Here is a 10,113-nt window from a genome sequence, read left to right as displayed (position 1 = left end):
GTGATGAACGTTTGCAGCGTGCGAAAGAACTCGGCTCCTTCCCACCTGCCTGAGGGCCAGGCTGGGGCACTGCGCCTGCTGTGCCCCCTCCCGCCCCACCAGCACTGGGCCATCGCTAGGGGGATGGCACGGGCTTGGTGCTGTCCTGCAGCTGCGCCCCGCCCCAGATGTGTGAGCGATTGCATCTGGTGGGGCCCACCTGCCTGGTAACCACAGGGAAGCCGGTACGCGTTATTCTAGATCTTCCCGCTTTGTTGAATGCATAGGCTTTCCCTCGGGGCCGGGCCGAAGTCTTCCCAGGCTTCTCCCCAGAAGCGGAAGATGAGGACACGTTTGCTGGACCAAATCTGAGTGCCACCAGCAGCCTTCCCAGTGTCCTCCCAGCAGGCCCTGACTGCCCTTGTCCTGCAGTGTTTGTGGAAGGTTCTGTCCTGCCACCCCCAGTAGAGCAATCCTTCAGTACAGCCTGGTCACGGTCAGTGTCCCGGGAATACCTGGGCAAGACAGGGACATTTGTCTTGTTTGAGCTATAAAATGTTCTCAGGAGCGCCAGAACTTTCCTGAAAGGCCACCCTTTTCCTGTAACAGCATTATCGGTTTGCAAGATTTCTTAACTAGCACAAATTTTCTGTTTAAACTTTCTTTCAAGTTTGTATAGCTGGAAACCCTTAAACAGGCTTAGTATCCAAGGGAGGGAAGGTAGGAGCCCTGTGAAAGCAAGGCCAGGCCAATGCAGCCGCCTCCCCTGCCTCCCGCATGGCCACACAGGAGAAGGACCTCAGGCCTCGCCTGGCCTGCATGGGGTGGGACTCAGTGGGGCTGTGTCCAACTCCTGGGCCGTGGGTGGTACCTCGCAGGTGCTCGGTAAATATTGAGAAAGTGATATAAGCACTTAATCCCTTTTTACTTGGTGATGAAGAAACATGTAAAATTTTTCTTTCCTGTCTCACTTCTAATCTAACCAAACTTTTTGACTTGGCATAAATTGTACAAACGAAGGATTGGAACTTTTCAATCTACACTTTATTATCTGGAGTTACAAGGCGAGTCCAGCCCAAAGATATCAGGGCTTTGCTGTATATGGAGTGTTATGTACAAAGTGCGTAAGAATTGGATTATATACGTAGGAGGTGGCTGAGGCTGTTATCACATCGCTGTACCCTGTGCCTGGCCCCACAGACGCTGAGCGTATGCTGATGGCTCCGCCTTATAGCTCTCCAGGACCGGTGCGGAAAGAGGCACCAGATAAACAACACTCACAGATGATCACAGTGGTGAAAGCTGCAGTAAGGAAAATTACAGGGTGCTGCCAGGAAGTGTCACAAGGGCCCTAATTTGGACAGGTGGATCAGAACACCCTCCCCAAAGAAGTGACAGTTAATCTAGGACGAGAAGAATGAGTAGATGTCAGCCAGCACAGAGCCGGGGAGAAGTTCCAGGCACAGGGAACAGCAGGTGGGAGGCCTGGAGGCAGGAAGGAGCTGGGAATAAAACAAGGCCACTGGAGCCCGAGAGGGAGGTGGGCAGAGGAGGCCGACGAGATGGGGTTGGTCCCAGGGAGCAACCCATTGGGTCCATGCTGCAGAAGCACCCTATACAGGGTGGAAAATGAGTGGGCCAGTAAGGGAAGAGCAGGAAGAGCCATCAGAGGCCCTGGTACCTTCCAGGTGGGGGAAGGTGGGGCGTGGCCAAGGGAGGTCGTAGAGGCTGCAGGGAAAGAATATGCCCTGGTTATTTATCCTTGGCATTCTAAGGGCGAATTGGCGGCCCCATCTCTCTGCTTTGTTTCTTTGTGGCTGATGCATTCCGCCACAGTGAAGTCTTCCACGCTGTTCTCTCTGCTGATGAAAACGTGAGCTCGGCAAGTCCGAGTTTTCATTTGGACTGTGCACTGTCTGTGTTTCCTTCTTCCAGCTCCTGGGGATAGGAGTGCGGTGTGGAATGAGCCTTCAGGAAGGGCCGGCCTGCGTCCTCTCCTAGCAGCACACATCCGGGGGCTCGGACAAGAAGTGGGTGCAGCAGGGAGATGCTGGGGGCCCTTAATTGGGGGTGGAGGGGGTAGGAGAGAGGAGGAAGGATTAGTTACTGGCACATACTGGGCGTAGCACACCCTGTGCTCCCCGCCCAACTGCATGAGGTGGGCATTTTTGTTTCCGTTTTACAGGTCAGGAATCCGAGGCCCCAGAATTAACATGTCTAGGTCACCCCACAGGTATGCTAGGGGAGCCTAAGCTCAGCTGCTCGCTGTAGAGGTGCTTCTTGAGCTGCACCTCAAAGGACGATTAGGAGAGAGAAGAGACCAGATCTGACAAAGGTTTTGTGGAGAGCAGGAGAGCTCTCCTCCATGATGTCACGTTTGGTTTAGTCCCACGAGAACCCAGTGCGCACCGGGTGTTGGGCACCGGTTAGCAGTTGAAGAAAAATGGAGGTTGCATGAGACGTGGGTACCCTGGAGGAATTCACAGTCTAACGAGGGAGGACAAAGAAAAAAGAAGTGACAATGTGAAACGTGGCTTTTAAAAAATAGGGATATATTTATTTTACTAATGGAAACCGATGGCTAATATAAAAAGAGGAAAGTCTGACTTCATGAAGACTTCCTAATCTAGAGGCCATTCACATCAATTGCTGTTATTAAAAAACATGATTTTAAGTGAGCAAATGTCTCGAGGCCCCCCAGCCCCATCCCACAGTGAAGGGGACCTCACTGCTTGATGTCCTAAATCACAGGCTGGGGGTGGGGGTGGGGCAGGGGACCTTTAGTAGGAATTGTCTTTAAAAACAGCTTTGGCAAAGAGCACCTCGTTAATGCCGCTCTCTGTGTCCTGACAGGTCTCGGAGATGGCGGAAGACGGGAGCGAGGAGATCATGTTTATCTGTAAGTGGCCCCTGCCTGTCGCCAGTGCAGACGGCGTGGCACTTGCTGCCCGCACAACGCCATGTCCACATTTTGTGTTTATAATACAGAAGGGCTGTAGCTTTCTAAATGATGATGGTTTTACTTGCTTTTAAGAACACTGTTTATTACATGAGCAACGTGCTGCAGCGGTGTGGTTTTAAAAGGCTCGCCGTGCTCGGGACGCCCGGCAATGGGCACGCTGCAGGGATTCAGAGATGTCTGATACGTTAGGTTCATGGTGAACGGCTGGAATTGGTGAATTTTCATTTACTGTCATTCCTTGGGACGATCTCATTTGTCACCATAGAAGTGACTCTGCATGCTTTGAAATTGTCGTAGAGCTGGGTCTTTACCTTGGGGAGGGGGCACGTCCTGTGTTTGCTCTGTTTCGTATCTGTGGGGAGCCCCGTTGGCCTCTCCCCTCGGATGGGGAGTCTGTGTTTCCCAGGCGTGGAGCCGTGCGACGTCCTTGGGTGCCTCCCTCCCTGCATGGTCCCCTCTAACGGTCTGATGTCTGTTTGCAGGGTGTGAAGACTGCAGCCAGTACCACGACTCTGAATGTCCCGAGCTGGGCCCGGTGGTCATGGTCAAAGACTCCTTTGTGTTGAGCAGGGCACGGTGAGTGGCCGCCCGAGCGGGTTTTACAGGGTTGTCTGCATGTCAAGCACGGGAAGAGCCTGGCGGCCTCTACAAAAAGGAAGAAGAGAGCAGGAGGGAGGAGGACTGTCCTCTGCTGCCAGGTGGCCTCCGTGATTTCCATGCCCCGGGGAACCAAGTGGCCGGTTGCCAGGAGGAGCCCAGATGTGTTTCAGAGGGAATGTCTTATATCTGCTCATGATTTTAGGAGCCACGCTGAGACCCAGCACAGCCTCCGTGGAGGGGCCGACGGGCTGGGTGGGTTTATGGGTTGAGGAACGACGACCAAGTTGTATGTCTGCCAGCACGGTTTTCCCTGTGGCCCGAATCTCACCTGCCATCTGACACATGCCCACTATGGGCCAGGTGGGCTGGGGCAGGGGCAGCAGTGAGTGTAGGTAACAAGGCAAAGCCATGGAAGCTTCTGGGAAAGCACCCGTAGATCTAGTGAGGAGGCTCAGTGGCTCTGCCATTCCAGGTGTCGCTGTGGAGCCGTGCCACCTGGCCGGCCGGAGGAATGTCAGCGCGGGTCTGATACATAGTAGCTGTTTGAACTCAGAGGAGGCGTTCTCCTCTCCACACCTCAGTTGCCTCGTCTGTGAAGAGGAGAGAATAACAGTATCCCTAAAAGTCTGGCACGTGGAGGCACTAAAATTATCTTATCAACCTGTTTCTAACCCCCTCCCAACTGGTTTCCCAGCCTCTGTTTATTTTTTCTCTTTGACTTACCGTCTCAAAACACAGATTAACCTTTTTACCTAAAGTACAGATCTGATCAGCTCTCCCCCAAACCTTCACTAGCTTCCCATTGCCCACAAAACTCCACTGGGAGCCCTCCGTCCTGCATTGGGACCATCCGTGATTGGGTATAAATGGCTGCCGATGTCTTGCCTCATGCTGGGGTCCCAGCCCACGTGCCCCCTCCTCCAGCGCCCTGTCGTGACCTTCTCCTAGTTTACTTAAAAAGGGCCACATCCTCCATGAACCGGCCAGTCCAGCCTCGCTGCAAGCGCGTTTCTGGCCTTTGGAATTGTGTGGCTCTTTCTGTCTTTCTCGTGGAATTTCCATGGGGCACATTGTCGCGGAGTTCTCTGTCGTTCTCCCGCCCTCCCTGGACTGCACCTCAGTGGGCGAGAGCAGCCATTTGCTTCGTCTCTGTTGGTTGGCCCATTGCATCCCGCACCTGGGGTCGGCTCTGTGTCGGCTCTTCTCGGGTGGGGATAGTAAACGCGTCCTCCATCGTGTGCCCTGGCTGGTCGGTGAGAGTGAGCTTTTCGCGTATCTTAACCTTCTGTCCCCTGGTATGAGTGGCTGCCCCACGCTGACGGCGCTCAGGGCCTGAGAGTCTCCTGTTTTGTTCCATTTCTAGGTCGTCCCTTCCTTCTAACTTGGAGATCAGACAACTGGAAGACGGAGCCGAAGGCGTGTTTGCCGTGACTCAGCTTGTCAAGCGAACACAGTTTGGTCCCTTTGAGTCGAGGAGAGTCGCGAAGTGGGAGAAGGAATCTGCATTTCCACTGAAGGTACAGGCTGTGTGGACGGCACTGAGGAAGCCGTGCTTTGTCTCCTCCTCTGTGAGTGTCGAAGGTTCACAGATGTCCCGGAAACAGCTCTAAATGTTGGACTGCTGCCTAATTTCCAAGACAATTTTCCTTTTTTTTTTTTTTTATAGTTTTTTTATATCACGAGAGCATCAAAGTTAAGTTAGTATTTTGTGAGTCTCAACTTTGCACAACTCTAAAGAGAGCGTATTTAAAAGGTGCATACGAGGAGACCCAGAATGCTTCCTCACTTCCGCTGTGACCGAGGTTGACAAGCTGGAGGAGGTGGGCAGTTCTGTCGTTTTTGCAGCCGTGTGTCAGTATAGTTACTGCCCCCTGTGCAGAACTCATGCTACTCTTCAAAGCTCTTTTGGAAGGAGGGTGTTTTGTTTAGGTACCAATGAGACGCCGGTATGAAGTTTGGCAGCTCTAGAAAGCACATCAGACTGGGAACGGACAGCTTTTATGTGACACCAAGGAAGACAAAAATGGATGTGAGTTGCAGGGCAGGTTCAGAATACTGAGAGTAAGCCGTGGGAGCCCCACGAGGCCAGGGGACGCAGATGTTGTTTACGGCTCTGTCTCCGTGCCCAGCATAGTACCAGGGCCAGAGCAGGCCTCCCAGAGCACCTGTGAAATAAGCAAAAGGAACAGTGCTGGTCGGCCCCACGTAGGCGCAAGGTGAGCTTTCCTTAGGGACCCTTCACAGAGAGCCACATTTCAGGGCAGAGGAGAAATCTATAACCTCAGACTTTGGGTAGCCCTTGGAAAAGTGAGCTTACAAGGCAGATTTCAGCAAGAGGGGGAAAAGGAATGGCACTTGATTTGTTTATAAGAAAAGAGAGAAAGGAAAGGCAGGAAGGCTATTTGTTGGGAATGAGTGGTGTAAAGAGGCTGCATCCCCAAAAGGCTGTTGGGACCCAGGCTGGGCACAGTCTCTGTGCCAAGGCCCCTTTGAACAAGTCCTCTGTGCCCGCCTGGGTTTTTTTCAGTGACTCATTTCTGAAGGTCTCCATCTGGCATGAGTTGTTTTCAGAACGGGCTCAGCACTGAGCACCTGAGGGAGGGTGGAGGCCCACTGGGGGCACACCCCACCCCTGCTTGTGGTCATTAGGCACCTGGTGGCCCCCTCTGCCTTCTCCCCTAGTTTCTGAAGGCTCCATCCTCAGAGGGGGCCTCCAGCTCATTAGCAGTAGGGAGCTCCTACAGGAAAAGCTCAGGAGAGGGGAAAGATTTCTTCCTCCAGTGAGGAAGTAACGATTGCATCAGAAAATAGAACCCTCTCCACTTGCGTGGCTGCTTTGAACTTCAAAGTATTTAAGTTTCTCCGCCTGCTCCCTGCCTGCACTGAATCCATAAGCACCAGTGCTGTGTTACAGATGAGGGCACACCTTACAGAGACCAGGAAACTTTGCTAATGTCACTGAACACACTTGGAACAGAGCCAGGAGAAGAACTGAGGTGACCTGATGCCCACCTGGGCCATGCCTCCAACTCAGGTGTCCCAGTGACACCTGGCTCAGGTGTAGAACTCAGGTGTCCCAATTCTCAACTGGGCCATGTGTAGAACTCAGGCATCCCAATGACACCTGGACCAGGAGTACACCTCAGGTGACCCAGTGACACCTGGGCCAGGTGTAGAACTCAGGTGTCCCCGTGATATCTGAAACAGGAGTAGACTTGAGCTATCCCAATGACACCTGGACCAGGTGTCCCAATGACATCTGGAACAGGAGTAAAATTCAGGTGTCCCAGTGACACCTGGACCAGTTGTAGAACTCAAATGTCCCAATTCCCAACTGGGCCATGCGTAGAACTGAGGTGTTCCCTTGACACCTGGATCAGGTGTAGAGCTCAGGTGTCCCAGTGACACCTGGACCAGGTATAGACTCAGATGTCCCAGTTCCCAACTGGGTCGTGTGTAGAATTCAGGGGACTCAGTGACACCTGGACCAGGTGTCAGACTCAGGTGTCCAAGTTCCCAGCTGGGCATGCATAGAACTCAGATGACCCCATGATACCTGGACCAGGTGTAGAGCTCAGTTACCACCTGAGCCATGCTTAGAACTTGGGTCCGAGGACCCCTGGACCTTTTGCTGTGTCTACTGCTTCCCTTTTGCCTGTGACCAGCCTGGCCTAAGACCCCCCGACCTCTAAAGCCCTGAACAGGTCCGTATGGAGCCTGGGGTGGCCTCCGGCGTGCCCCGCTAGACCGACGGTTCAGCTCCTCTCCCCGGCTTCTGCCCCACCCTGCTGACACGCAGACTGGTAGGTGGGTGATCAGCTCCTCGCCCGCCTCTCGGTGGGCATGTTCCCCCCAGGTGTTCCAAAAGGACGGGCACCCCGTGTGCTTCGACACTTCCAACGAGGACGACTGCAACTGGATGATGCTGGTGCGGCCGGCGGTGCAGCTGGAGCACCAGAACCTGACGGCCTACCAGCTCGGCGACGACGTGTACTTCACCACGTCACGGGACATCCCCCCCGGCACCGAGCTGCGTGTGTGGTACGCGGCCTTTTACGCCAAGAAGATGGACAAGCCCATGCTGAGGCAGGCGTGCTCTGGGGCCCACGGTACGTGCTGTGCCTCACCAGAGGGCCGCATGCAGGAACTGGCGTTAGGGAGCAGCTGTGCCTGGGGAGGGGTGGTCGTATCCCACATGGCTGGGTCTGTTGTTCTGCTTGTTAGATATCCAGGCTGACAGACAATTAGAAGCGCCAGATACTCACGGGTGGGAAGTTGTGCCTCTCAGCTCTACCGGCTAAACCCCACACTGGGGCACAAGCCACTTACTCCGCTCTGCCCTGGGGCTTCCACACAGTAACTCACCTGCCCAGTCCTCGGAGGTTGGGTATCATCCCTGGTTTGGGGCAGAGGAAACAGAGCACAGAGAGGGCAAGGAGCCTGCCCCAGTCACGGTGCGGGTCGTGGAGGAATCCGGCTGAGGGGCTGCGCTGTCCACCCTGCAGCCTCTTCCTGCATGTGGGGGGGGTGTGTATGTGTGCGTGCATTTGTGTGTGCATGCATGTGTGCGTGCGCGTGTGCACAGAAAGACCTGGTGGAAGTCATGTGATTGGCCCAAACCTGATGTTCTTATTAGGAAAAGCAAATCAAAACGTGTGGCCTGCTATCCAGGGTCCGGGCGTCACTTTGTGAAGGGGCCCATTGGATTGAAATCTTTGCTGCCTGTGGGTCCTGGTGGCGCGGGGTCTCTCGCAGAACCCTGAGAGACACTGGACATTCGGAACCTCTCAGAGCAGCACTTTGCTATGCTCCATCTGATACTGTGGGGACAGACATGTTCATTGTTGCCAGGAAGATTATTTGCTCTGACGCCCCCAAGTGACGGGATTCTGACAAGCAAATGGTTTCCTTCTCATTAGGAATACAGTGTGATACAAAACAGCTCGGGGGTGAGAGCCTTCGCAGTTTTGGAAGGTGCTGTCTGTCCTGTGTGCCCACATGGCTGAGGTTTGTGAGCTGTCCTGGCTGACATACCCAGCAACATGCGAGGGGAGGACTCCATGAGGCTGCCCAAATGACAGAAATGGGTTGTCTCACAGTCTGGAGGCCAGAAGTCTGAGACCAAGGTGTCGGCAGGGCTGGTGCCCTCTGGAGCCTCCGAGGGAGAATCCTTCTCAGGCCTCTCTCTGGCTTCTGGTGTTGCTGGCAGCCCTTGGTGTCCCTTGGCTTGTGGCTGCGTCACTCTGATCCCTGCCTGTGTCGTCACGTGCCTTCTCCCCGTGTCTCTTCTGTCCTTACAAGGACACCAGTCATTGGATTTGGGGCTCACCCGAATCCAGCCTGACTTCATCTTACCTTGATGACATCCACAGAGACTCTATCCGAAGCTTCCAGGCAGACCTGAGCGTCAGGGGCCACTCTGTAACCCACTGCAGGCTGGGAGGGGGCTGCTGGAGTCGGTAACCCCCTGGGATGGCCTACACTCCAGGTCTGGTAGCAGCTGGACGATCAAAGAAGCTTGGCAGTGAGGGGATTTCCCCCTTCACAGAGATATTCCCAAGGGAAGACTGGGCTTCATGGAGCCCTCTTGTTTTGAAAGTGAAGTGGACAGAAAGAATTTGGAGAGACCGATGGCTTTTCACCAGGCTGCTCTTAGCCCCACCCTCTAGGATTTGCATCTGGCCAGGCGCCCACGGGAGGCACCTGCAGCGTCACCTCCCTGGGTCAGGCATCACTTTGCAGCATGACCAGCCGGGCTCACCGGGTGCTGTCCAACATCACCGAGCTCTTCCTGACCTGGTTTTCTCATGTCCCCGATTCCTTACAGCCCGGGCAGCTGACGCCGTTTGTGGCCTGGGAGCAGCCCAGACTGCACGATGGGATTTGGGTTTTTAGAGGCTGACCTTGTAAGTTGTGTCCTGGATGATGGCACAACCCTTATGTCGCTCAAGGTCAAAGTCAAAGCAAAGGCTGGCACCCCTTATCGGAGTTACAGTTATTCTGTTTGCTTTTTACCTGCTGGAGAGCATTTTGATCTTGAGCTGAGTTTGAGAGCATAGATTTTAATGAAATCAGCCTGATACTGTGTCGTCCATTACAGCCACCTCCTGGTTTCATCCTAACCGCTGTCATTCAGGAGTAGTACTTGGGTGACAGTGACTCCTCCTCCAGACTTCTGAGAACGGGAGACTGTTAATGATTACACTGGGACAGCCGCCTAGGTAGGAAGACCTGGTCACCCCAGACAAGTTTCTGAATTGGGAAAACAAGCAACTTAGATACTCTCAAGTTTTAGAAATACTTTTTGTGGTTTTCTGTTATAGGACAAGTGGCAAGCAAGCATTTCTAGGAAGTGTGGTGGAAGTTGTTGACAACTGTTAACTGGTTGGTTAGTTGGGTTCCTTATTTCTTTGCTCCCTGAGGTGCTACCTGGTGAACGACCACTTAGGCAGTGCTGGTATCTCAGGCAGCCTTCCCCGGGGGTCTGCAGTAACGTCTGCCTCCATCTACCAGGGCCGCTTGGTAAAATAGTGACATAGCAGCTGGCCCAGGCCCACTGCCTTCCCCACTTA

At 53.9% G+C, this 10,113-nt stretch overlaps 1 protein-coding gene across 2 annotated transcripts in view; it reads left to right on the top strand.

Annotated features, from left to right (window-relative positions):
- Positions 1-2,835: 2,835 nt before the first annotated feature.
- PRDM15 (PR/SET domain 15) overlaps positions 2,836-10,113 on the top strand; it is a 49,497-nt gene continuing 42,219 nt past the window's right edge. Inside the window, exons 1-4 of one of the 2 annotated variants that reach the window (XM_033088385.1) lie at positions 2,836-2,878; positions 3,424-3,517; positions 4,905-5,058; positions 7,398-7,650. In XM_033088385.1, the coding sequence (XP_032944276.1) occupies positions 2,842-2,878; positions 3,424-3,517; positions 4,905-5,058; positions 7,398-7,650 (538 nt within the window). In that variant the 5' untranslated portion in view covers positions 2,836-2,841. The remainder of the gene's footprint in view (positions 2,879-3,423; positions 3,518-4,904; positions 5,059-7,397; positions 7,651-10,113) is intronic. The other variant, XM_033088376.1, reaches the window with a different exon arrangement.

The sequence above is a fragment of the Rhinolophus ferrumequinum genome, chromosome 2, assembly GCF_004115265.2.
Source record: "Rhinolophus ferrumequinum isolate MPI-CBG mRhiFer1 chromosome 2, mRhiFer1_v1.p, whole genome shotgun sequence".
Classification (NCBI taxonomy): Eukaryota; Metazoa; Chordata; class Mammalia; order Chiroptera; family Rhinolophidae; genus Rhinolophus; species Rhinolophus ferrumequinum.
Note: the sequence above shows the minus strand (reverse complement) of the source record. Positions and strands in the feature narration are given on the sequence as shown.